The 27,152-nt window shown below is 37.3% G+C and overlaps 1 protein-coding gene across 1 annotated transcript; it reads left to right on the top strand.

The window, feature by feature from the left end:
* Positions 1–19,828: 19,828 nt before the first annotated feature.
* On the top strand, positions 19,829–23,091 carry LOC109071005 (dual specificity phosphatase 29-like). The gene is made up of 5 exons (XM_042735943.1): positions 19,829–20,430; positions 20,807–21,179; positions 21,938–22,170; positions 22,282–22,609; positions 22,752–23,091. Exons 1-4 carry the CDS (start codon positions 20,265–20,267, stop codon positions 22,518–22,520), a joined length of 1,011 nt encoding a protein of 336 aa, XP_042591877.1. The 5' UTR covers positions 19,829–20,264; the 3' UTR covers positions 22,521–22,609; positions 22,752–23,091.
* The last annotated feature ends 4,061 nt before the right edge of the window (positions 23,092–27,152 follow it).

Below are 27,152 nucleotides of genomic sequence, written 5' to 3'. Positions count from 1 at the left end.
AATCAATCCATTTGGTCAAAATAATAAAAAAAAAATTAAATTGTCTATTTTGTTTTAATTTTTTTTTTTTTTATAGTGTTGTGTGGTGTAGTATTGTTTTTATAGCAACAGAAATACACAAGTTGTACAAACTTAAAAGAAAAAAAAAAAAGAAGTAAAGTAACAGCTTGCCTACACAAGTTGTAAGTGCCTCTTCAAAAGCACACTAAAGCCATTACTGTCAGACATGGACCTCCAAACCTACTTTTGAGATTGCAGTTGGGAAGATAGTCATATTGGCCAAGATCACTTCCCTAAGATCCTTCTTAAGTTCTTGCAAGATCGCTGCCTCGAGTCCTGGCTTTTCTGAGGTGGTGCATAGGCATCCACACTCGCCTTTTGACTGTCTCCAGATAGGGGTAGCTACAGGATCAGAAGAGGAGGTTAAAGGACCCTGACCACTATGGAGGATGAATCACTTAAATGCTGCTTATCTTACCTTCACCTCCCTGAACTTCTGGACCACTGTCTCAATGGCGATACCAAAAAGTCCAGTGACGAGAGCGGAGCCTCAAGGAGTAAAGATCTTTCCTTCTCCTTGATCCCCAAAAGGTTTAACCACAGATGCGATGGCACGGGCCACCTGCTTGGTGCAGCAGAGCTCCAGTACTGTATCTGGAGACACCCCCTCTCATTGATCTTTATTAAGTTTTACACTAGTCAGCTTACTGGTATTCTGCTATTATTCAACTCTGAGTATGTTGACTGAGTTTAGTGCGTTCACCACGACTATAAAAATGCCATGATCAATGAAGCTCCGCAATTATGATTCAACATAGTTTCCAACAAAAAAGATGTCCGCATTCTTCCGAGTCAATACTTAATTGTTAATCACTGATATAATATCAAAGGTAAAAGTGGCAGAACGGTGAGATGTTGAATTAATATTAATTTTTATGGTATCCAACAGGCAAAAAGCAAAAAAAAAAAAAAAGCTAAAAATTAAGTATGAAAACATAATTCACTCAGGTAAAGCTTTAAGCATAAAAGGTTCATGAGTGTAGGCTACATGACTTTACAAATATTTGACATAGTAATATATTTCAGTATATCTATTTCAGTGTGCAGCAGCTTTTTCCACAGTCAAATGCTTTTTTCACGTTATTAAATGGTCTCTTATCCAAACTGTTGCATTTCTTAATTAGCATAAAGCGCAACGCTGACCCCATACATCATGCTCCCGGAACTGCTTCTGTTTTACAACAGTGAGCGCAAGCTAGTTTCAAGTGATTATTACATTTTGAATATGGATATTTTTCTTACAAAAACGCATAAATTCGCTACAGGAGGCCTTTGTTCACCCCCAGAGTCGTGTGAGACACTTTTTTAATGGAAGGATGCTTTTTATTTCACGTCTTTTGGACTGAAGCAATGCAACACCCGCTGAGTGGCATTAAACAGCTTGAAAGATTAAAGACAATTTTTTACATAACTCCGACTGGATTCGTCTGAAAGAAGAAAGTCATATACACCTAGGATGCCTCGGGGGTGAGTAAAATGCAGCCTAATTTTCATTTTTTGGTGAACAAACCCTTTAATATGGTTACATTCACACACAGTACGGTTATTTTCAGGCGTGACTACCGCATTCTGTAATTGAAGTTGCTCATGTACATGACAAAGTACGTGTCATCTCGAGACTCACATCTGTAAGTAAATGCGGTTGTCAATTCCAAAAATTGACAGTGTGAACGTAGCTTATGTGTGTGCAGAACACGATTAAGGAGTAAAAGGTGAAGTGACAACTGAATTTAGTTGCAGTGTGTGCGTGGCCTAGTGACTGCCATAAAGGTCATCGAGTTTCGTACCATTCCATTCCGATGAAGTAGTGATTTTTAAAATTTCAAAATGTTGTTTTATAAGAGAGAACTTTTATAAGTCACAGACTTTTTGCAACAGGTGGGATTCATCTTACAGCACTTCTCATTCATTCCTGTGTTATCTATAAACAGCAATTGAAGGTGCGTTCCATTCGACCATAAGTGGACTGTAAAGTGGACTTCACAGTGTATTCTGGCATCTTAAGTGAGATTCCATTCCGAAGGGAGTGAGCATGTGCTGCGTCCGAAAACTCTAAAATACTGCCTACGAAGGAAGCATTCCAAGGTAGGATGGCATCAAGGCACGTCCGATTCCAAAGTTAGCTTCATGAGATAACTTCATCTGTTCGATTTTTGAAGGCAGTGATGTATCCCTTGCTGCCTTTGATATCCCACAATCCTGTGCATTCCATTCCATGATGGTTGAGCTAAAAAATAAAGTTGGTGTCTGAAAATTGGGTTTGGTGGTCAGTTTGTGTGTAAATGTATGTTTCTGAATAACTTTTTGCACTTTTGATGTTCTAGCGAGAAATCAGTATTAAACAGTCGTGGCCAAAAGTTTTGAGAATGACACAAATATTAATTTTCACAAAGTCTGCTGCTACAGTGTTTTTAGATCTTTTTGTCAGCTGTTACTATGGTATACTGAACCATAAGTGTCAAAGGCTTTTATTGACAATTACAATAAGTTTATGCAAAGACTCAGTATTTGCAGTGTTGACCCTTCTTTTTCAAGACCTTTGCAATTCGCCCTGGCATGCTGTCAATCAACTTCTGGGCTACATCCTGACTGATGGCAGGCCATTCTTGCATAATCAATGCCTGGAGTTTGTCAGAATTTGTGGGGTTTTTTTATTTTATTTTATTAATTTTTTTTGTCCTCCTGCCTCTGGAGGATTGACCACAAGTTCTGGGATTAAGGTCTGGGGATTTTCCTAGCCATGGACCCAAAATTTCGATGTTTTGTTCCCCGAGCCACTTAGTTATCACTTTTGTCTTATAGCAAGGTGCTCCATCATGCTGGAAAAGGTATTGTTCATCACCAAACTGTTCTTGGATGGTTGGGAGAAGTTGCTCTCAGAGGAAGTTTTTTGTATCTTTATTCATGGCTGTGCTCTTTGGCAAAATTGTGCGTGAGATCACTCCCTTGGCTGTGAAGCAACCCCATACATGAATGGTCTCAGGATGCTTTACTGTTGGCATGGCACAGGACTGATGGTAGCGCTCACCTTTTCTTCTCCAGACAAGCTTTATCCCAGATGCCCCAGTGGGTTCTTTGCTGCCCTTCTTGACACCAGGCCATCCTCCAAAAGTCTTCGCCTCACTGTGCATGCAGATGCACTCACAATTGCCTGCTGCCATTCTTGAGCAAGCTCTGCACTGGTGTTGCCCTGATCCCACAGCTGAATTAACTTTAGGAGTGGTCCTGGTGCTTGCTGGACTCTTGGGTAACCTGAAGCCTTCTTCACAGCAATTGAACCTCTCCCCTTGAAGTTCTTGATGATCCAATAAATTATTTATTTAGGTGCAATCTTACTAGCAGCATTCTCCTTTCCTGCAAATCCCTTTTTGTGCAAAGCAATGATAAATGTACGTTTCCTTGCAGGGAACCACAGATGAAGAACAATGATTTCAAGCACTACCCTCCTTTTAAAGCTTCCAGTCTTAACTCAATCAGAATGACAGAGTGATGTCTAGCCTTGTCCTCATCAACAGTCTCACCTGTGTTAATGAGAGAATCACTGACATGATGTCAGCTGGTCCTTTTGTGGCAAGGCTGGAATGCAGTGGAAATGTTTTTGGGATTAAGTTAATTTTCATGGCAAAGAGGGACTTTGCAATTAATTGCAAATAATCTGATCACTCTTCATAACATGCTGGAGTATATGCAAATTGCCATCACAAAAAAAGCAGCTTTGTAAAAATTAATATTTGTGTCATTTTCAAAACTTTTGGCCATGGCTGTAGTAATTAAATATTCGTTTAGTTATCACCAAAACTAGTTCTATTTTGTTGTAGATGATTAAACCGTTACGCTCCCTCAGAAGCCTGTACGAAATCAGTTTCATGAGGTGCAAAAACGCTGCCTGTTAAGTCATGTTCATTTGGAAGTGCACTTTGAATGGCATGGGGAATAAGGGAACATAGATACTCACTTCACCAGAACTATCACTCCGCACCACCAGGTCACCAGTCGTATTTTACACAGATAAAATACACAGATAAATAAATATACATACACATTCATTCATTCAATCATTCATTCATTCATTCTCATAGGAAATTAAGTAGCCACCAACTGGGTCAGGACAAGACAATGGAGAAATAGGAAGCAAGGAAAATACAGAGAAATTTATTAGACCGGCAAGAACATTCTGATCTCTTCACTGGAGCTAAAAATACAGCCTTATATGGTTGGAGGTAAGATCTTAGAATTAAAGAGTAGCAGTCAGTCTTCTTCCTTCTTTTTGAGCAAAATTAATCTCATTCTTGCCTTAAAGGCATTTCATAATGAAAAAGTTCTGCCAAGGACATGTTAGACCAGGTTAGACCAGTCCTGCAGTTTTGCTCCAACCCTCATAAAAAATGCAGCTGCCTGTAGCTTTCCAGTAACCCTTAAAACCATGATAAGTTTGTTCAGGTGCGATTGATTAGGGTTGGAGCTAAACTCTGCAGGACAGCATCTCTCCAGGATTGACATTGGCCACCCCTGTGTTAGTCTTATTTCTAAGGATATGTAAGGAGTGTTTTTTTTTTTTTTGTAATCTTAATTGTCATGTTATGCATATGCTATTTTTATGATTATAGACCTATTCTGGAGAAAATGGACCTGTCCAGTAAAGTAACACCAGCACAAGCCAAAAAAACACTGGACAGTAAAAAAATAAAAACAAGGCTAAGCTAAGATGTACTTGTACCCTTGTACAGTCCCATGTCTATAGTGTCTCAACTCTATAAAATTGATATTTTACATTTCTTTTCTCCTAGAATACATCATGTTGATAATTAGCTCAACCATTTTAGACATTTTAGACTTAACTTGTATTATCGGGGAAGTTGTGGCATAGTGGTTAGAGAGTTTAACTCCTAACACTAAGGTTGTGGGTTTGAGTCTTGGGCCGGCAATACCACGACTGAGGTGCCCTTGAGCAAGGCACCAAAACCCCAACTGCTCCCTGAGTGCCGCAGCATAAATGGCTGCCCACTGCTCTGGGTGTGTGCTCACTGCTGTTTGTGTGCTCACTGCTGTTTGTGTGCTCACTGCTGTTTGTGTGCACTTTGGATGGGTTAAATGCAGAGCACAAATTCTGAGTATGGCTCACCATACTTGGCTGTATGTCATGTCAGTATTGACAGCTTTACAAACTTAAGATCTTTAATAGGATTTTTAATGCTATTTATGCCACCTATGATTAATGTGTTGACATGGCAAAAAGAGAATTGCTTGCAACTAAATGTGTCCAAAACAGTATGTATGTTTTTTATAAGTATGTATGTTTTTCTATATGTCAGGTGTTATGCTTCAGGTAGTGTCTCAATATAAATACCCTGGAATACTGATTGATTCTAAACTTGCATTTAAAGCTCAGTTTTAAAAGTTTGTAAGCAGGTAAAGTTCAGTCTCTTTAATTTTAGGTTTACAAGAGATTAAATGTCATTAGAGGCAGCTAAAATGTATATGCATTCTATGGTTATTTCTTACATGACTTACTGTTTAACAACCTGGTCTCAGGCAAGTTCAGTGACTCTAAAACCATCTAATAAACATTAGTCAGTATTAGAACAACTGTTTACTGTTCTACAAGAGGTGCATTAAGAGGAGACTGTATTATACCACTTAGACTAAGTAATCTTAGTCTGCTTTTTCTGTTAAAGCTGCATGAGAATGGAACACTAATCCAACAACTATAAGTGATCTAAATATATACAAATTATTTAGGGTTAAATTAAAGAAATGGTTAATTAGTACTCAGCTTTGTCAACATTAGATTTATATATCTGCCGGCTGTCAAGTCAAGTCATGTTATTTTTAATTTTTATTGTTTTTTAAGCGATTTAGATTGAGTAGATTGAGTTGAAGAAAATTAATTAGGTTAATTGTGTGTAAATTGTGTCAATAATACAAAATGACAGTTAAAAGCAGTTCATCAGTGATGTCATCATGCAGCTCAGTATAGTTTAAATGGTATCTGTGCAATAATTTGCAATCAAGTCAACGATATCGCTGTAAATGAAGTGTCCCCAACTAAGCAAGCCAGAGGCGACAGCGGCAAGGAACCAAAACTCCATCAGTGACAGAATGGAGAAAAAAACCTTGGGAGAAACCAGGCTCAGTTGGGGGGCCAGTTCTCCTCTGACCAGACGAAACCAGCAGTTCAATTCCAGGCTGCAGCAAAGTCAGGTTGTGCAGAAGAATCATCTGTTTCCTGTGGTCGTCTGAGACAAGGTCTTTACAGGGGATCTGTCTCTGGGGCTCTAGTCCTGGTCTCCGCTGTCTTTCAGGGCTGTAGAGGTCCTTTCTAGGTGCTGATCCACCATCTGGGCTGGATACATACTGGATCCGGGTGACTGCAGTGACCCTCTGACTTGGATACAGACTGGATCTGGTGGCCACGGTGACCTCGGAATAAGACAGAAACAGAGTAATATGAGTGTAGATGCCATTCTTCTAACGATGTAGCAAGTACATTGGGTGTTATGGGAAGTGTTCCCGGTTCCGGTTTTCCTAATTAATGCAGCCTAAAAATCCTTTAACGGATTTGGATATTAGAAGTGTATTAGTATGTTATGTGTAAGCCAGGTTAAAGAGATGGGTCTTTAATCTAGATTTAAACTGCAAGAGTGTGTCTGCGTCCCGAACAATGTTAGGTAGGTTATTCCAGAGTTTGGGCGCTAAATAGGAGAAGGATCTGCCGCCCGCAGTTGACTTTGATATTCTAGGTATTATCAAATTCGCAGAGTTTTGAGAACGGAGCGGACGTGGAGGACTATAATGTAACAAGAGCTCGTTCAAATACTGAGGTGCTAAACCATTCAGGGCTTTATAAGTAATAAGCAAGATTTTAAAATCTATACGATGTTTGATAGGGAGCCAGTGCAGTGTTGACAGGACCGGGCTAATATGATCATACTTCCTGGTTCTAGTAAGAACTCTAGCTGCTGCATTTTGGACTAACTGGAGTTTGTTTACTAAGCGTGCAGAACAACCACCCAATAGAGCATTACAATAGTCTAACCTTGAGGTCATAAACGCATGGATTAACATTTCTGCATTTGACATTGAGAGCATCGGCCGTAATTTAGATATATTTTTGAGATGGAAAAATGCAGTTTTACAAATGCTAGAAACATGGCTTTCTAAGGAAAGGTTGCTATCAAATAGCACACCTAGGTTCCTAACTGATGAAGAAGAATTGACAGAGCAGCCATCAAGGCTTAGACAGGGTTCTAGGTCATTACATACAGAGCTTTTAGGCCCTATAATTAACACCTCTGTTTTTTCAGAATTTAGCAGTAAGAAATTACTCGTCATCCAGTTTTTTATATCGACTATGCATTCCGTTAGTTTTTTCAAATTGGTATGTTTCGCCAGGCCGCGATGAAATATAGAGCTGAGTATCATCAGCATAACAGTGAAAGCTAACACCGTGTTTCCTGATGATATCTCCCAAGGGTAACATGTAAAGCGTGAAGAGTAACGGCCCTAGTACTGAGCCTTGCGGTACTCCATACTGCACTTGTGATCGATATGATACCTCTTCATTCACTGCTACGAATTGATGGCGGTCATATAAGTACGATTTAAACCATGCTTATGCACTTCCATTAATGCCAACAAAGTGTTCTAGTCTATGCAAAAGAATAGTGTGGTCAATAGTGTCGAACCCAGCACTAAGATCCAATAGCACTAATAGAGAGATACAACCACGATCAGATGATAAGAGCAGGTCATTTGTAACTCTAAGGAGAGCAGTCTCAGTACTATGATACGGTCTAAATCCTGACTGGAAATCCTCACAGATGCCATTTTTCTCTAAGAAGGAATATAATTCTGAGGATACTAACTTTTTTTTAGTATCTTGGAAAGAAAAGGGAGATTCGAGATCGGTCTATAATTAATTAGTTCTTTGGGGTCAGGTTGTGGTTTTTTTGATGAGAGGCTTAATAACAGCCAGTTTGAAGGATTTTGGGACATAACCTAATAACAATGATGAATTAATAATAGTCAGAAGAGGATCTATGACTTCTGGAAGCACCTCTTTTACGAGCTTAGATGGAATGGGGTCTAACATACATGTTGTTGGTTTAGATGATTTAACAAGTTTATACAATTCTTCCTCTCCTATAGTAGAGAATGAGTGGAACTGTTCCTCAGGGGATCTATAGTGCACTGTCTGATGTGATACTGTAGCTGATGGCTGCATGGTTACAATTTTATCTCTAATAGTATCGACTTTAGGAGTAAAGTAGTTCATAAAGTCATTACTGCTGTGATGTTGAGAAATGTCAACACTTGTTGATGCTTTATTTTTAGTTAATTTAGCCACTGTATTGAATAAATACCTGGGGTTATGTTTGTTTTCTTCTAAAAGAGACGAAAAGTAATCAGATTTAGCAGTTTTTAATGCTTTTCTGTAAGATAGGTTACTTTCCCTTCAAGCAATACGAAATACTTCTAGTTTTGTTTTCCTCCAGCTGCGCTCCATTTTCCGGGCTGCTCTCTTTAGGGTGCGAGTGTGCTCATTACACCATGGTGTCAGACTGTTTTCCTTAACCTTCCTTAAGCGTAAAGGAGCAACTGTATTTAAAATGCTAGAAAAGAGAGATTCCATAGTTTCTGTTACATCATCAAGTTGTTCTGAGGTTTTGGATATGCTAAGGAATTGGGATACATCAGGAAGATTACTTACAAAGCAGTCTTTTGTGGTAGAAGTGATGGTTCTACCATTCTTGTAACAAGAAGTGGAATTTACAGTTTTAGCTATATGAAGTTTGCACAAAACTAAATAATGATCTGAGATATCATCGCTTGGCTGCATAATTTCAACACCATCAACATCAATTCCATGTGACAGTATTAAATCTAGAGTATGATTTCGACAATGGGTAGGTCCTGAGACGTGTTGTCTAACCCCAATAGAGTTCAGAATGTCTATAAATGCTGATCCCAATGCATCTTTTTCATTATCAACATGGATATTAAAATCACCAACAATTAAAACTTTATCTGCAGCCAGCACTAACTCGGATGTAAAATCAGCAAACTCTTTAATAAAGTCTGTATGGTGCCATGGTGGCCTGTATACAGTAGCCAGTACAAACATCACAGGGGATTTATCATTAACATTTGTTTCTCTGGATAATGTTATATTAAGCACCAATACTTCAAACGAGTTATACTTGAAGCCTGCCCTCTGAGAAATCCTGAAAACATTGTTATAAATTGAAGCAACACCTCCCCCTTTACCTTTTGGACGTGGCTCATGTTTATAACAGTAATCTTGGGGTGTAGACTCATTTAAAATAATGTAATCATCAGGTTTTAGCCAGGTTTCTGTCAAACAGAGTGCATCTAGATTATGATCAGTGATCATATTATTTACAAAAAGTGCTTTCGTAGAAAGGGACCTGATATTCAATAAGCCAAGCTTTATCATTTGTTTATCCGTATTACATCTGTTTTTTATTTGTTGAACCTCAGTTAAATTGTTGTTTTTAAATTGGTTTGGACGTTTTTTTGTATTTTCTAGCCCGGGGAACAGACACAGTCTCTATAGTGTGATATCTAGGTCAAAGAGTCTCTATGTGCTGAGAATTAATTGACTCCTGTGACTGGAGGCGGCTAGCAGACGGTCGGTTTAGCCAGTCTGTCTGCTTCCTGACCTGGGCCCCAGGTCAGGAAGCAGACTATTGTTTGTAGTGTACTATTGTTTGTATTTGTTTCTATTGGTTTTTATTTTATTTTTTTTAAATTGTGTTATGTATTTGTTTTTATTTGTTTTATTCTATTGATTTAATTCTGGTACATTTACAGAAATGTTTTATTAATGTACAATGTCCCTGTTAACTAAACAAATAAAATAAAATAAATACATTTACCTTTTTTTTTTTGGCTTAGGAATGCAAACATCCAGGGTCAGGTGAAACTGCTGAAACCTGGCTGTGTTTTTTTCTGATGGATGAGATGGTGGGTCAGAGGCCTTCCATTTCCCCCTGTTTGCATTGCTTCACTACCTGATGATGAACCATGGCAAGATTGTAGTTCTATTGAGCTTACCCAGAAGGCAGAACATGAGGAGGGGGCAGGGATAGAGGAGCTGCAACCAAATCAGATCCTCTTCTTAAACTACTGAAGAAAGACATGTCATGCTTGAAGGAGTGGGATGAAAGGAGAGATGCAGAACATTGTGATAGACTCTTTAATTTACTCGAAAAATGTATTGATAAAATGTAACAAAATATTTATAATATTAATACTAATAACAATATTTACTTACAAATGTTACAAATATTAAAAAGATAATTCTATTGTCAACATTTGACTAAATGTATAAATGAATAAATTCTAAATGCCTAAACACATTAATTAATGAATAAATATCTTTGGTTACACATTAACAAAAATAAAAGATAAAAAAGTGAAAAAGATGCCATGTATTGTGTGAGGTCTTATGCTGACTTCCTAGTAAGCCTAAGAAGAAAAAACAGTATACTGGGTTAAGGATTTTAAAATTCAATGAAAAGTTAATCAGTTGGAATTAATGTACTATATTAATTAATATTATATTAATGTAAGTATCAGTTCATATCAAAATCAGTTTTTCCACTTACTTTTTTTTAAATTAGGATGAATTATGTAGTCACGGTCCTATATATGTGTGTGTGTGTGTGTGTGTGTGTGTGTGTGTGTGTGTGTGTGTAATAAATATGAAGAAACTGCCTTGCACTTATTTTCACACTTTACATATTCAGTTACACTATGGTGTATGGTTTAGAAATTTATAAATAAAAATATTCAGTTTTTAAGACCTTTTTCTTAAGTTTCCCTCTTATGGGAAAATGTACTCTTCGCCTTTACTGATTATTCTAACCAAGAGGGACAGTACTTTTACTTGATTAATTTACCTATACTTTTGACCAAATTTCACATTCATAAGAGTAAATTTACCAATAAGAAACCCAATTTTATGGTTTTGTTGACTGAAATATGTATTAGCAGTATCAGAATCTCTTTGAATAAGAAAGCTTTGAGAACTTTTAAAGTTTGTGAACTTTATAATATTTTTGTTTGATTTTTATATATATGTATACATGTATGTATATATATCTTGTATATGTGTTTTGATTACTTTAATACAGTGCTTCCCAAACCTGGCCTGAAGGCCCCCCTGCCCTGCACCTTTTGGATGTCTCTTTTATCTAACACACCTGATTCCACTCATCACCTCATTAGTAGAGACTGCAAGAACTAAATTGGGTGTGTCTGATTAGGGAGACATACAAAATGTGCAGGGCAGGGGGCCTATCTTTTTATTTTTTATTTTCCTATTTATATATATATATATATATATATATATATATATATATATATATATATATATTTATTTATATATATTTTTTGATAAAATATTGTATGTTGAATTGCTGTAAAGCACATTGGTCAACTGTTGTTGTGTTTAGTTGTGCTATAGAAATAAAATTAGGGTGACCAAACATGCCATTTTCCCAGGACACGTCCTGGCCAGGATTTCTACATTGCCTAAAATATCCAAGTTTTGGCTTTGGTTTCCTGTTTTCATACTTAATGAAGGTAATGAACGTTTGACCAATAACATGCAGACATTGTACGTAATCGCCCAATGGTGGTGCGTGACAAGGTGGGATCTACAGAGAAAAGTCAAAGCGATGCAAATACAGGTGCTGGTCATATAACTAGAATATCATCAAAAAGTTGATTTATTTCACTAATTCCATTCAAAAAGTGAAACTTGTATATTATATTCATTCTTTACACACAGACTGATATATTTCAAATGTTTATTTCTTTTAATTTTGATGATTATAACTGACAACTAAGGAAAATCCCAAATTCAGTATCTGAAAATTAGAATATTACTTAAGACCAATACAAAGAAAGGATTTTTAGAAATCTTGGCCAACTGAAAAGTATGAACATGAAAAGTATGAGCATGTACAGCACTCAATACTTAGTTGGGGCTCCTTTTGCCTGAATTACTGCAGCAGTGCGGCGTGGGATGGAGTCGATCAGTCTGTGGCACTGTTCAGGTGTTATGAGAGCCCAGGTTGCTCTGATAGTGGCCTTCAGCTCTTCTGCATTTTTGGGTCTGGCATATCGCATCTTCCTCTTCACAATACCCCATAGATTTTCTATGGGGTTAAGGTCAGGCGAGTTTGCTGGCCAATTAAGAACAGGGATACCATGGTCCTTAAACCAGGTGCTGGTAGCTTTGGCATTGTGTGCAGGTGTCAAGTCCTGTTGGAAAATGAAATCTGCATCTCCATAAAGTTGGTCAGCAGCAGGAAGCATGAAGTGCTCTAAAACTTCCTGGTATACAGCTGCATTGACCTTGGACCTCAGAAAACACAGTGGACCAACACCAGCAGATGACATCCCCAAACCATCACTGACTGTGGAAACTTTACACTGGACCTCAAGCGATGTGGATTATGTGTCTCTCCTCTCTTCCTCCAGACTCTGGGACCCTGATTTCCAAAGGAAATGCAAAATTTACTCTCATCAGAGGACATAACTTTGGACCACTCAGCGGCAGTCCAGTCCTTTTTGTCTTTAGCCCAGGTGAGACGCTTCTGACGCTGTCTGTTGTTCAATGCGACAGCTGAAACCCATGCCTTGCATTCATCTGTGCGTTGTGGTTCTTGAAGCACTGACTCCAGCTGCAGTCCACTCTTTGTGAATCTCCCCCACATTTTTGAATGACTTTTGTTTCACAATCCTCTCCAGGGTACGGTTATCCCTATTGCTTGTACACTTTTTTCTACCACATCTTTTCCTTGCCTTCGCCTCTCTATTAATGTGCTTGGACACAGAGCTCTGTGAACAGCCAGCCTCTTTTGCAATCTTGCCCTCCTTGTGCTTGGTCGTCTTTTGGACAACTGTCAAGTCAGCAGTCTTCCCCATAATTGTGTAGCCTACACAACTAGAATGAGAGACCATTTAAAGGCCTTTGCAGGTGTTTGGAGTTAATTAGCTGATTAGAGTGTGGCACCAGGTGTCTTCAATATTGAACCTTTTCACAATATTTTAATTTTCTGAGATACTGAATTTGGGATTTTCCTTAGTTGTCAGTTATAATCATCAAAATTAAAAGAAATAGTCATTTGAAGTATATCAGTCTGTGTGTAATGAATGAATATAATATACAAGTTTCACTTTTTGAATGGAATTAGTGAAATAAATTAACTTTTTGATGATATTCTAATTATATGACCGGCACCTGTACGTGTACATATTAGTGTTCGACTTGAAGCAACACTGAGCATACCGATCGGTGTATGACATCAAAGTAATGTTACCGTGAGAGCGATTCAAAAGGCTTGTTTGAGATGCGCCTTGCCTCGCCTGAAATGGAGCCGAGAGAAGGCGGCTGCAGTAAGGGGAGGGGTCAAAAAAGACCTTTGAAGTCGGACACTTCTTGAATCTCGCTGTTTTGTCGCAATGGAGGAGATCGCGTTCGTGTTATTTATCGCAGACGAAGTGAATGTAATCGAAATACCACTGTTCTGGCATCATGTGCATCAATTCCTTTGTTCTGCTGAACACAAAGGAGGAAATTTAGAAAAATGTTTGCAAACAAGCAGGTTTCTGCCACCATTTCACGTCCATAGTATTTTTCCATACTATGCAAGTCAAAGCTGTTTTATAACAAACATTCTTCAGAATTTCTTCCCTTGTTTTAAGCCAGACCCTGACACTTCTCAGATGAAACCACACAAAGATGAGGCATAATGGCTAAACAGTCCATTTAGATATGTATGTGTGCATGTATATTTTTAATGGATTGATTTATTAATTCACACAAACATACAATAGAATAAAGTGAAAATTACAAGGAAGAATTCTAATTAAGAGAAAAATAAAATAAAATAAACACATGTCCTAATTCTTAACTTCACTAGGCGTGTTTTGTTTTTGTTTAGTTCGCATGTAAATATAAATAAATAAATGGGTAATCTAATTCTTAGAATAAAAAGAGAAAATGTATCAGTTGACATTCTCAGCCAATGAGCATGAAGCTGTGTCGTCACTCAGTCGTTTCCCATCATGCATTTGAATAGCGGTGACTCGGTGGGATTGAAGCATCCCTGGGCACCGCCATTGGCTAGCGGACCCCCACCTTCTGTTAGCATTCCATTGACTCCCATTCATTTTGGCGTCACTTTGACAGCGAATAACTTTACATCTGAGGCGTTTAAAGACTCCATTTGTCCATTCATTATTTCTAAAGAAACACGAAAATGTATAAAAGGCCCCATTACCTTGTATCTTACGTTATGGCCCCGTAGAAGCAGTTTTTGTAAAAATAGTGCGTCATAACCTGCGACTCTCTGTCGCACAGTAGAGAAATTACCGTATGGACAGGAGGAGAAGCTCGCAGGCAATCTTTTACTGTCTATGAGGCTATAGGGGGGACGTGGAGGCATGAAGTCAAGGGAGAAGCCCATAGAGAGTCCATAAAAGCAACGGGACAAAAATTATTCAACAACGTCTGCAATATTCGGTGGGTGATTCAGATTTCTCTTGGCACAGCGATTAGAAGACTTACAATTGTCAGACAGGTTGCTCACGTGACATTTACGTCATCAAGCTGAGTTTGAGTGTGCGCAGTACCCTCGACCCCCAGGAAGTGCGAGCTTCTAATTGACTTCACTTGTCTCCATTGAATCCAACAGGGTCGCTGTGTCCATTTCTTTTTTTTTTTTTTTTTTTTTTTTTTTTTTGTTTTTTTTTTTTTTTTTTATGTTATTTTTTTGTGTTCTTTTTTTTGTATAACAAAAATATTTTCCATGCCTCAACAAAAAAGAACTAGAACACACACACACAAAAAAAATAATAATAATAAAAAAAAGGATGAGAGGGTACATAAGCGTCATTTTACAAACAGATCTACATTATATATATAACAGTTCCATAGGATATTACAATGTAATTTAAGTACAGAAAATATACTTTTCAGGTCAGCCCCATTCATTACATTTTATTTTTTATATTAAGTGAAAATGTTAAAGAAGGAGCATATATTAATTGTTTTAATTGCTTTACTATTTTTAGATTTAGACATTGCATCTATGTACATTTTAATCTCCTTTTCAAGCACCATAAAAAGAGGTTTGCCTTTTGTAGACTTGCATTTATGAATGTGAAATTTACATACAAATAAAATAAAATTTATAATAAAACCAGCGTCCTTTAAAGAGCGATCCTTTATATAAAAACCCATAATCACATGTTTATAAGATAAAGAAAATGTTCTTAAAATATTATTAGCAATGAAACCCTCCACATTATTCCAAAAATATTGGGTAAATTGGCAATACCAAAACAAATGTGAAATTGTTTCAGTGGAGCATTCACAAAAAGAACATTTTGAATCAATATTAATTTAAAATTTTTGTAAGAATACCTTTGTGGGATAAACTCTATGAATTAATTTATATGAGATTTCTTTAACCTTATTTGTAAGGAGGAATTTTTGAGGTAATGACCAAACCTTAGTCCAATTTACATTATTAAAGAAACTGTTCCAGTAGGAAATAACATAAGGCGTAGAGATAATATCTCTTAAAAATAAGGATCTAATTTTATAATTGTTAGGCTTTGACCCAGAGAAACAGATAGTGCCGACAGAGGTATGTTCAGGTCTAGGAGGACAGACAGATAGTGTGGATGTATATACACTGCTTTTGAACAGCATAAGTATACCTGCAGGTATGGCCTTAGTAAGCACCTTGAATTCTTTTAATGTAATAGGTATTTTGTATCTTGAAATAAAGTCTGCAAACGAAAATAAATTCCCTTCATTATTAAAAAGCTGATTCACTAACAACAATCCATTACTAAACCACTTATGAAAAAATAAATACTTCTTTCTATACAAAATATTAGCATTATTCCAAATAAAAAAACTATGAGGGGAGAAATTGTGTTTATAGATAAGATTCCAGGAAGCAAGTACTTGTTGATAAAATTTAGAAAGTTTGACTGGAAGTTTTTCAATTTTATAATTACACATCAAAAGAAATTCTAAGCCACCCACATGAGAAAATATAAACCGAGGAATTATATTCCAAATAGCTGAAGAGTTTTTAAGATATTGTCTTATCCAATTTATTTGAAAGTTACTGTTTAGAGAGCTAAAATCAATAAAATTCAACCCACCTTTATCATGTGTATTAAGTATTACTGATTTTTTAATATAGTGTATTTTGTTTTTCCACAGGAATTTTGTCAACATACTGTCAATTAGTTTACATGTGTGTTTGTCAACAGAGATTGATTGAGCGGCATACGATAAACGAGAAATGCCCTCTGCTTTAGTAAGCAGAACTCTGCCTTTGAGTGATAAATCTCTTTGCAACCAATGGTTCAATACCTTACGTGTCTTTTCAATAATTGGAAGAAAATTGGAAGGGCATCTAATTTTATCATCTTTGATTATTTTAACTCCCAAATAAGTAATACTCTCTCTCACAGGAATATTACAAATTAAAGATTCCAAACAATGACCAACTGGGAGTAACTCACATTTGTTAATGTTAAGGCGAAGGCCAGAGGCTTTGGAAAAGGGCTCAAGAGTCTCTAATGCTACCACAACCTGAGAAGCATCCTTCAAAAACAAAACGGTATCATCAGCTAATTGACTTATTACCACTTCAGTGTCATCAACAGTTATTCCTTTTAAAGGGCTTTCTATGATATGCAAATTTGGAAGTTCGGTATTTAGAAGTTACAGATTTGGGGGTTTTGGGAGTTATTGGATGAATATATGATTCAGGGTAAATCTAGGAGAGGTTCCACTGCTGAGTTTGATAGAGCTATTGCAATTTGTATAGAACATTTTAATAGATCAACAAAAGAAGTCACCAAATCCCACCTTACGAAGAGTCTGGAACAAATATTCATGCTCCAGGGAATCAAAAGCTTTATAATAGTCTAAGAAGAGAATAAGAGTATCATTAGAGAGAAATTCAGAGTAATCTAGAATGTCTAAAACCAGACGTATATTATTAAAGATGTGTCTTTTTTGTAGAAAGCCAGATTGACATTCATCAATTAAACTATTCAAAATACATTTTAATCTTTTTGATAAAACCAAAGCAATAATTTTATAATCGTTATTTAGCAACGTAATTGGCCGCCAATTATCAATTAACAAGTGATCTTTATTTGGTTTTGAAATTAAAGTTATAAGTCCTTGACACAAAGTCGGAGGAAGCAGGGCTCTTTCTATACTCTCTTTGAAAACTTCGAGCAAAAAAGGGGATAAAAGTTTGCTAAAAGCTTTATAGAACTCAGCCGTCAACCCATCTGTTCCCGGAGACTTATTATTTTTCAAAGAATTAATTGCATCAATAATTTCTTGTAAACTAAGAGGGGCTTCACATATATTGGACTCTTCATTATTAATCTGCTTCATATTATTTAAGGACTCTAAAAACTCAGATGTAGATTGTTGACAGAAATTCGAAGCATACAAATTACTATAAAATTCAGAACAAAAATTTGCAATAATCTTAGGGTCCTCCACAATATTATCTTTAATCCTCAATTTTTCAATATGATTATTTCTAGCTTGTTGCCTCTCAAGTCTAAAAAAATAAGCAGAACTCTTTTCGCCCTCTTCAAGCCACTTCCTGTGCGACCTAACAAACGCTCCTTCAGCCTTTTGTCTGTAAATCTCCTCTAGTTTGAGCTTCTGTTCAATAAATTCTGCTTTATCAAATTCTGATAGTTCTTCTACTCTTTTGTATAATAAAGTAGATATTTTAAATAAAATGTTATCCTCTTCAGCTTTCCTCTTTTTTGCAAACTCACTGCAGTACCTCCTAAAAAAATTCCTACTTCAAATTTGAGAAGTTCCCAATAGCTACAATATTTTTTTTCAATTTTTGCTTTATTCCAATAAGTCAAAATAATTTTTTCTATGGCAGTGATTACTTCTTTATGTTGAAGTACTGTTTTATTTAATTTCCAGTATCCAGACTTTTGAATTAAATTTACAGAAGAACTAAAGGGGATACTTATTGAAATAGCCTTGTGATCCGAGAATGGAGATGGTAATATATCAGTAACAATATTAACTATATCCTTAGATGTAAGCCAATAATCAATCCTGGACTGACTAGATAAAGAATTATTACTCCAAGTAAAGCATTGTTGTGATGGGTGAGATTTTCTCCATGTATCAATTAAGGAAAATTTCTCCATAAATGTAGTTACATAATCTGGACTTATATTTCCAGCCTGAGGAGGCCACCTATCTAACCTGCTGTCCAGGACGACATTGAAATCACCTCCAAAGATCAGATAAGAATTAGGATATTTGGCTAACATACGAGTCACCCGATCACCTAATCTGTCAAAAAAGGCATTATTTTCTTTTTGTAAGTTGAAACCATATACATTAAGAACAATACAGGTTGAATTTAAAATTACAAGGACAAGTAAAATATAATGTCCAGACGTATCACACTCAGAGCTTATTATTTTCCCTTTAAAGCGATCTTTCAAGATACAAACCCCAGCAGAGTGAGTAGTTCCGTGAGCTAACCATAAATCTAGTCCCCATTGTGACCTCCAAAAATGTACATCTTGACTATCCGAATGGCACTCTTGCAAAAAACAAAAATCTGTATTAAAGCGCTTCAAATACAAAAAAATGGCTTTCCTCTTAACAATGTTACGTAACCCTCTACAATTAAGAGAAACAATAGATAACGACATAAACCAAAACTCTATAGAAAATACACAGATAAACCCAGAATGTGTCCATTTCTTTTACTGTCTATGGTGGAGAGCAACTGCGCTCGACTGCTCAATGCGACACAGCTGCCTCGCCATCGCGAGAGTTTTTTGGCACACGTCAGCATGACATCAGAGCAAGGCGGACGTAACTCGGACACTTTTCTAACCGGTGTTCTGTCGATTTGTCCTACGATGTCAGATTTTCCTACCTCCCATTAAAACAGTGGGTAGTACAATTCGACAACGAAAATGCTGTCGATATGGGTTTATTAACATCTACACATATCATAACCCTAAACCGACCCTTAGAGTAATGCAAATACAGTAATTATGTGCTATATTCGCGGTTGAAGATAGAAGGGATACATTTACAGGAAACCAACAATAAATATATTTTTTCTACCTATTAGATTGTGTTTTATTAAAGTCTATACCTACCCCAACCCTAAACCTACCCTTACAGTGATGTAGATACATTAAATATTGTTGTTTAGCATGAGAAAAAGGGACGCAATATTGCTGTGCGCATGCGCAGTAAACACACGTAGGAAAATCTGACGTGTAGGATAAAAATGTCAGGACACCTGTTTGCATCTCGCGATGATCACCGGTGATAGGCTTCTGCGCAAATTTTGCTCATCTCAAACGAGCCTAAAAGCACAAGAAGCCGTCTGGTCTCTAGAGCTCCCACGGTACTTTGTCATAACCACCAATTGGTCTGCGCAGCGCAAAAAAAGCCAAAACGTGGATATTTTTCGGAATATAGAAATCCTGGCCAGGACGTGTCCTGGGAAAATGGCACGTTTGGTCACACTAAATAAAATTGACATTGACATTACTGCTCTTTGAATTTAAAAAAAAGTTTAGTGGAATAGCAGGAATAATGCTTTATATTATTATTATTATTATTATTATCATTATTATTATTATATTTTTTATTATTTATTCGCTAAGAAGGTGTATAAAGGTCCGTAATCTCACAGCGCACCTTTCAATAGCCTCGTTTTAATGTATTTATTTATTTATTTATTCAATTAAATATGTGTGAATCAAAGAATGCAATAACATTTTGAAATCTAGTCCGTAAATTAAATCTTATTCCAGGAATTTGTTAACCTATTTCTTGAGATTAAACTCGCTCTTTTAGCAAACATCCAGTTTCCATGGTAACTTTGGAACTACAATAAGAAGCGCCGCTTGATTACGTCATAGAACAGGTATGCTGCTGATAATACGAGATGTGGCTGAGCAGAAACGCGACTAGAAATGATAAGTAGAGACCACAGAAACAGACGGCAGTTCACATAGATAGACTGTATATTCATTGTGTGAGATACATACAGTTTATAGACACTATCTGTACAGACAAAGAGTCTCACACAGTGTGTATCAGACACGTCATGTCCATGGAAAAGAGAAATGTGCAGATGAAGTTTGACATCTCAAAGATGAAGTGCTGGGATTTGAAGGGGTCTGAAGATATGACTGAGCCAGCAGGAAGCAGCAGTGGGAAGGATCAGGGAGGCATGGACACTTCTACAACCACTGAGAAGACCAGCCCAACAGGTGAATGTCAATAAAGCATTTGAGATACATATTACAGTGAGGTGTAAAAATAGAATTGTGGGCTTTGTTACCTAGCTTTGCATAAATACATTGTGCAGTTTGATTGCCATTATGCATATCTATATTTGCATGCCATTCTGATAAGAAGGAAAGTATTTAAATCAACCATTTATTTCCCAAACCCATTCCTTCCCATAAAGACTCAAATGCAACGATTGCACATTGGCCCTGTTAAAAATCACCAATGTCAAGCAGCACAATATTAGGCCCATTTTATAAGAAGGACTAGTTTTTAGTGTTTAATCTTTTGCTAGACATGTTTAAATTAGCTGCATATTAGTTTGTTTGGTTTGCTTTTTCCTTCTTCTTTTGTCAGAAAATACCAACGTGAGGAAGAGCCACAAATTCTGTGCATTCTTCCGAAGAAGATGGAAAGCTGTGAAAAAAATCTTCCAGAAAAACAGAGTGGTGCCTATTGGGATCTCAGCACAGCCTGTTCCAGAAACATTGTGTGTCCCAGGTCCAAGCGTTCCTAAACCAGAACTTCAGATGGATCTGGTTGATGCAGAACAATTGTGTGTCCCAGGTCCAATCTGTCCTAAAACAGAACACCAAGTGAAAACAGAGCTTTCAATATTACAAATGTATATCCCACAAAGCGTGATCCAACTTCAGGATCGCCTGGAGCAATGTACACTGGACTGGACGCCTATCACTGAGGTCTGGTGCAATGTCTTCATTGGAAATGAGTAAGTCTACAACACATTGACTGCCACATATATGACATATAATACCAAACCTTGTGATAAAGTAATAATGTTCTGCAGCAGTATGAACAGCAATCAAAACACAATGCAGTTATATTTCTCTCACTGTCAGAGGTGTTTTATCTCCATTGTACATATTTATTGAAAGATTGGGGTGTGCTCAATCAGCTTCCTGTCTCAATCGCAAAATCCATTCAGCACACTGGAATCTTCACTCCCTAAAAATCCCACAATGCACTACAAAAAACCAAGGAGCAGAGCTATGTTCTTTTGAATGAAATTTGATCACATTTCTAAAGCATGAAACATAAATTGAACAAGCCAACTCAATAAACATGACACATCATAGAAGATTTAAAAAGACAAACCATAATAAAAAATTAAAAAAAAAACATTGCAAAAACACACATTGCTAGGCAGGTAGTAAACATAATCTACTTAATATTTATGCATAAAATTTGACAAAAATGTTGCAGAAATGTAACGAAACAGTTAGAAAGCATATAAAACAATATAGACCTGTTTTTAAAAATGTACCTGAAATAACATTTTACAACTTGAACGCATTGTCATGTCACTGAAATCAGTGTCTGTGGAATCATTTAGTTATCAGTGTCCCAATGTGTAGTGAGCTAGGATCCTGTTCTAGTGCCCAAATTTGTGTACACGATTTACTGGTTCACAAGCTAGGGAGCTGATTGCAATGTTACCCTAATCTAGCCTGTTGGGTTTTTGCGCAGGGAGACAGCAAAGGACCGAGCAAAACTGAAAGAGATGGGTATTACCCACATCCTGAACGCTACAGCAAGTGAGGAAGATCTTCATGGAAAGATCAGTTCAAGGGAGGAATATTACCGAGGCATGAACATCACTTACTACAATGTGCCTGCAGTGGATGAAGTCTGGTTTGACATCAGCGAGTACTTATTCCCAGCTGCAGAATTCATCCACAAGGCCCTAAGTAACCCAGAGGGTAAGACTTGACACACACACACACACCATTTATCATTTATCAAGTGTCTTACGATGATAAATAGTCTGGGATTGAATTTGTTTTGAGTGTCTTTCTGTTTAATTTCCTCAGATAAGGTGTTGGTGCACTGCATACATGGTGTCAGCCGCTCCTCCACACTTGTTCTGGCATACCTGATGATCCACCATAACATGATGCTGGAGGATGCCATTGACCATGTCACAGACGTGAGATGGATTGGGCCCAACATGGGCTTTTTGAATCAGCTGACAGTCCTCAATTCAGACCTCTTAATGAAGCGAAAACTACAACTAACAAAGCAGTTAGGCAAATATTTAAAAACAAGGTGAAGCCTGTTCCAGAGCCATCGTGTAGAAAAATATGCACTGGACTGCACACCTGTCACTGAGGTCTGGCCCAATGTCTTCATAGGAAATGAGTAAGTCTACAACACTTTAACTGGCACATAAGTGACCATAAATTATAGCAAACCATGTGATAGAGTAATAATGTAATCCATCATTGTCCTACAGTGACAAACTGTTGAGCACTGAGTTTTTTTGTTTGTTTTTTCCCCCTAGATAAGGTGGTGGTGAACGGCATAGATGGTTTCAGAAGATCTCCCACACTTTTTCTGGCATATTTGATGATTCACCATGACATGATGGTGGAGGATGCCATTGACCGTGTCATAAAGGTGAGATGCATTAGGCCCAACATGGGGTTCTTGAAGTAACTGATCATCCTCAATTCAGAACTTGTAAGTCAGAGAAAACTACAGTTTAAAACCAGACAGACATAGATAAAACACACAGATAAATAAGTTACATGAGCAAAATAAAAACAATTATTCAGCAATTATAAATACTTAAAACCTTTGGACAAAGAACAATTGTGCTTTTTATATCCCAGCTTAGTGCTGGGCGGTTTGACCAAAAATTTATATCACGTTTTTTTTTCTAAATTATGCCGGTTTCCCGGTTTATAAGGTTTTTTTTTTTTGTTTGTTTTTTTTTCTCATGCATAATCAGGTGTACAATGCATTTTCTGCTGGTTGATATTCCAAGACGTGCTTTTAGCCCGACAGCACTTGCATAAAATGGTTGTTTGGTCGACTTCGGATTTTTTTTGGAAACCAAACACCCTCCAAACAACAGACCAGGCTCCTATTTTTGGCACAAGTTCTTCTGTGTCATGTTCTACTAGTTCTGCAGCATCCATCTTCCCTGTAACACCTGTTTCAGTGGGACGCGTTTGCAGTCCGCTACTGATCCGCGGCTGTTTAGTCCACAAACACAACATTTGTTCATTGTTTTGATTTCATATCATGTAAAACACACACACACACACACACACACACATATATATATATATTAGCATTGTGAGTCTTTTATCACAGAACAGTAACAATCTTTCATAGTTATAGACATTAGTTTAAACTCAATAAATATAAACAACGCATTATTCATGCATTTTACTTCTAGGTTTGTATAATAAGCTGCTCAAGCAAGCGGCAAAACATTTAAACACAACAATTAGCCTACTTTTCTTGTTAAAATATTTCAAATTAAAACACCACAGACAGAGAAACAGTCTCGTGCCTTTTGCATTTAAATCTTTATCACAAGCAATCCCACGGGTCTTAATGAACTTTGTTTTTCTGCCTCCATAAAAGTGAATATATATATATATATATATATTGTTTTCCTTGTTTATCTAAAAGTGCACTTTTTGTTCTTTTTCTTGTTTTTAAACTTGGCAAAAAACAATTTTTTTGTTTGTGAATGAGACTTTTTTTATTAGTATTTAATTAGTATACATTTAGGTGCCCGTGTCAACCCATGTTAATTTTTACCGCGAACAATGCGCTTGCACTTTAATTCAGTGCATGCAGCACGGCAAAAATAGACTCAGTACATTAACGTTCGCTGCACTGCTGCAGTCGCACCGCTCCTGGGGCCTCATTTATAAAACTTTGCGTAGATTTCATCCTTAAAGTGTGCGTACGCACATAAGGCAGATTTGCGTACGCACAAAAGTTTTCAGATTTATAAAACCGTACGTACGCCAGAACCTGCGCAAGGTTCACTTTATAAATCACAATTATCTGAATATTGTGCGCAGGTGCACGTGCTTATAGCTCCTCCCGAAATAAACATATTTGGAGGTTAAGACCGCCTATTTTGAATATGTATGATCTTCCTGCATATTAATAGGACCGATAATTGTCATTGATCTGTTTTGCTAAAAATGGAAGAACAGAAACGAAAAGCAAAAAAAAGAAACTTCACCGACTGCGAGATGGAGGTACTGCTGTCTGAGGTGGAGGGCCGAAAAAAGTTTTATTTGGCGGGCTCTCTGCGGGCATTTCAAATAAAAGAAAGATATTAGAATGTGAGCAAGTAACAGAAGCAGTCAATGCTGTTACCTCTGTACCTCGCACAGTCCAAGAGACAAAAAAAAAAATGGTCTGACTTAAAAGTAGTCGTAAAAAAAAGAATATGTGCACACAGGCGCAGTGTCGTAACAACTGGTGGTGGTCAAGGAATCACTGACCTCTCAGCCTTTGATGCAAGGGTGGGTGCGATTATAGGGGAAACAGGATTAAGTGGAGTTCTTCCAGAATTCCAAGGTGATACGGATGTGATTTGCGGTGACGATGGTAAGTAATTGATTTATCTACACATTATGTACGTTTTTGTTTGTTTAAAATTCTGCTTTTTTGTTGTGGATAATTTAAATCAACCAATTCATATTCCGTGGAAGTGGAAAGTCCTAAAATATCCAAGTGACAAATCTAGCAATAGATGCAGCTGCCCTTAAGATATACTTTATTAAAATAGTCGATTTTCCTGTTTATTCATATGCTAAAAATGTAACTTAAAAAGACAAAAGCAAGTCATCAAGTGCACATTTTATTTCACACATTTACAGATATGCAATACAACCTTTATTTAATTAAACGTTTTTTAATGATTAAGGGAACAGTTAATCCTGGAATGCCTTCAAGCCCGGTGAGTGGTCCAAGTGGGGTAGACAAGGGATGTAGGCTTAGATCCTACGTGCCACCGCCGCCGCCATCCTGTGTGCCTCCACCACCATCCTGTGTGCCACCACCGGCATCCTGTGTGCCACCACCGGCATCCTGTGTGCCTCCACCAACGTCCAGTGTGCTGCCATCATCAAATGCCCAAGCAACCCCATCCTGTGCGCAATCCAGTGCATCATCATCATCATCATCCTTTGTGCCACCACCAAGCGCTGGTAACTCAAGGTGTGTACTGACGGAAGAAGTCATGCAGACCCAACGTCACATGGTTCATGCTGTTAATGCGGTGTGTTCCGAACTGAAAGAAATAAAAACAATTTTGTGAAACTTGTGAAAAAATAAAAAGTTTGAATTCACTTGCCTTTTTACATTCCATTTATTCCATTTATTACATTTATTACATTTATACGCCGCTGTATTGCCATATTGCCATTGCCATAGCATTATGCACTGCATTAGGAGGGCCAGGGTCGGGTTCATTATCTTCAGTATGGATGTTCGATGGAACAGGTATACCATTCTTTTGAGCAATGTTGTGCAACACTGCGCAAGCCACCACGATGCGGCAAACCTTTGTAGGGCTGTACAATACTGTGCCACCAGACCTATCCAAGCACCTCCAGCCTCCTTTTAGCAGACCAATAGTGCGTTCGACCACTGAACGCGTCCGGCAATGCTTCTTGTTATAACGCAGTTCTTGTTCGGTTTGGGGTCTATTTAGTGGAGTTAGCAGCCACGTTCTAAGGGGATAACCACTGTCTCCTGAGAGGTAAAACATTTACAAATTTTTTTTTAAGAAAATATAACAAAACAATGAATGTAAATACAATGGGACAATTAATATAACATTTCAAGTACTAGACAGAGGTAACAATTATAAACAATATTATAAGAATACTTTAAAAAAAGTACATGCTTGTAAAATAGCCTACAGATAGCTTTTTGTTTTTTCCAGGGCAATATTGATTCAATATAACATTTCACTTAATTTTTAAATGCTATAAAACATGTTTTGTTTCCTGAAAATTTTCATTGATTAATGTGAAATTTTGCTTTAAAAAACATATTAAAATAAGTGTGGGTTTGTTTATCATTGGAGATTATAATTATACCTAAAAGAAAAAACATTTTAAAAGGTATGCTTTAAACACATTTGCATCATTACTCAATTACAATTACATGCGCATTCCTGCCGATTTACCAAGAAGCCATCCATTACGCACAGCTCCTGTTTGCAGTCTGTTCCCTACACTGCTGTTGGACAAAATGTAGGAATCATGAGTTGACCCAGGCCGTCTCGCAACTACATTTGTCAGAGACATATGCGCATCACATATGATCTGCGCGTTCAAAGAATGAAAATGTTTTCGGTTAACAAAAGCAAATTCATTCTCAGATGGTGCCTTTATTGCAACATGAGTGCAGTCAATAGCACCGATTACATTGGGAAAACCGGCGATTGCTGCAAATTGCATTTTGATGTTGGCCTGTTCAGCTTGCGTGTAAGGAAAAACGGATGTATCGGGGTGCCATCCCCACTATGGCATCCCATACATATGGCATGACACGGCTCAGGGATGACCTGCGACATACCCGATCGGTCTGCCAACTCTCGCTGGAAAGTACCAGTGGCCAAGTGGCCTAATGTGGTCAATACTTGTACAGGAAACACACAGCGCATGGTTTCTCCGCGAGGGTCTTTCCAATACTGGCCGTAATTCAGAACACAATTCCAAGAGGATGGCTCTTGGGAATCGAAATCGGCTCATGAGCCAGTCATCATCATGAGCAAGGAAATCTTCACGGTCTCTGAAAACACGCTCCCTCCGTAGAGCGTCATTAAGGTCTTCTAACAGCGCATCCATTATGATGAGCATCCATTATGATGATATGTTATATACGCACATACCTTTTTATAGCCCATTCATTAAAA

The sequence above is a fragment of the Cyprinus carpio genome, chromosome A4 (genome assembly GCF_018340385.1).
Source record: "Cyprinus carpio isolate SPL01 chromosome A4, ASM1834038v1, whole genome shotgun sequence".
NCBI lineage: Eukaryota > Metazoa > Chordata > Actinopteri > Cypriniformes > Cyprinidae > Cyprinus > Cyprinus carpio.
The sequence above is the reverse complement of the archived record's forward strand: the minus strand, read 5'-3'. Positions and strand labels throughout refer to the sequence as shown.

What these genes read in the sequence shown, in the direction of transcription:
- LOC109071005 (XM_042735943.1), top strand. Translation starts at nt 20,265, where the DNA reads ATGTCCATGGAAAAGAGAAATGTGCAGATGAAGTTTGACATCTCAAAG. An exon ending in TGAGAAGACCAGCCCAACAG is followed by an intron (nt 20,431 to 20,806) that starts GTGAATGTCAAT and finishes TTCTTTTGTCAG; the next exon opens with AAAATACCAACGTGAGGAAG. An exon ending in AATGTCTTCATTGGAAATGA is followed by an intron (nt 21,180 to 21,937) that starts GTAAGTCTACAA and finishes GTTTTTGCGCAG; the next exon opens with GGAGACAGCAAAGGACCGAG.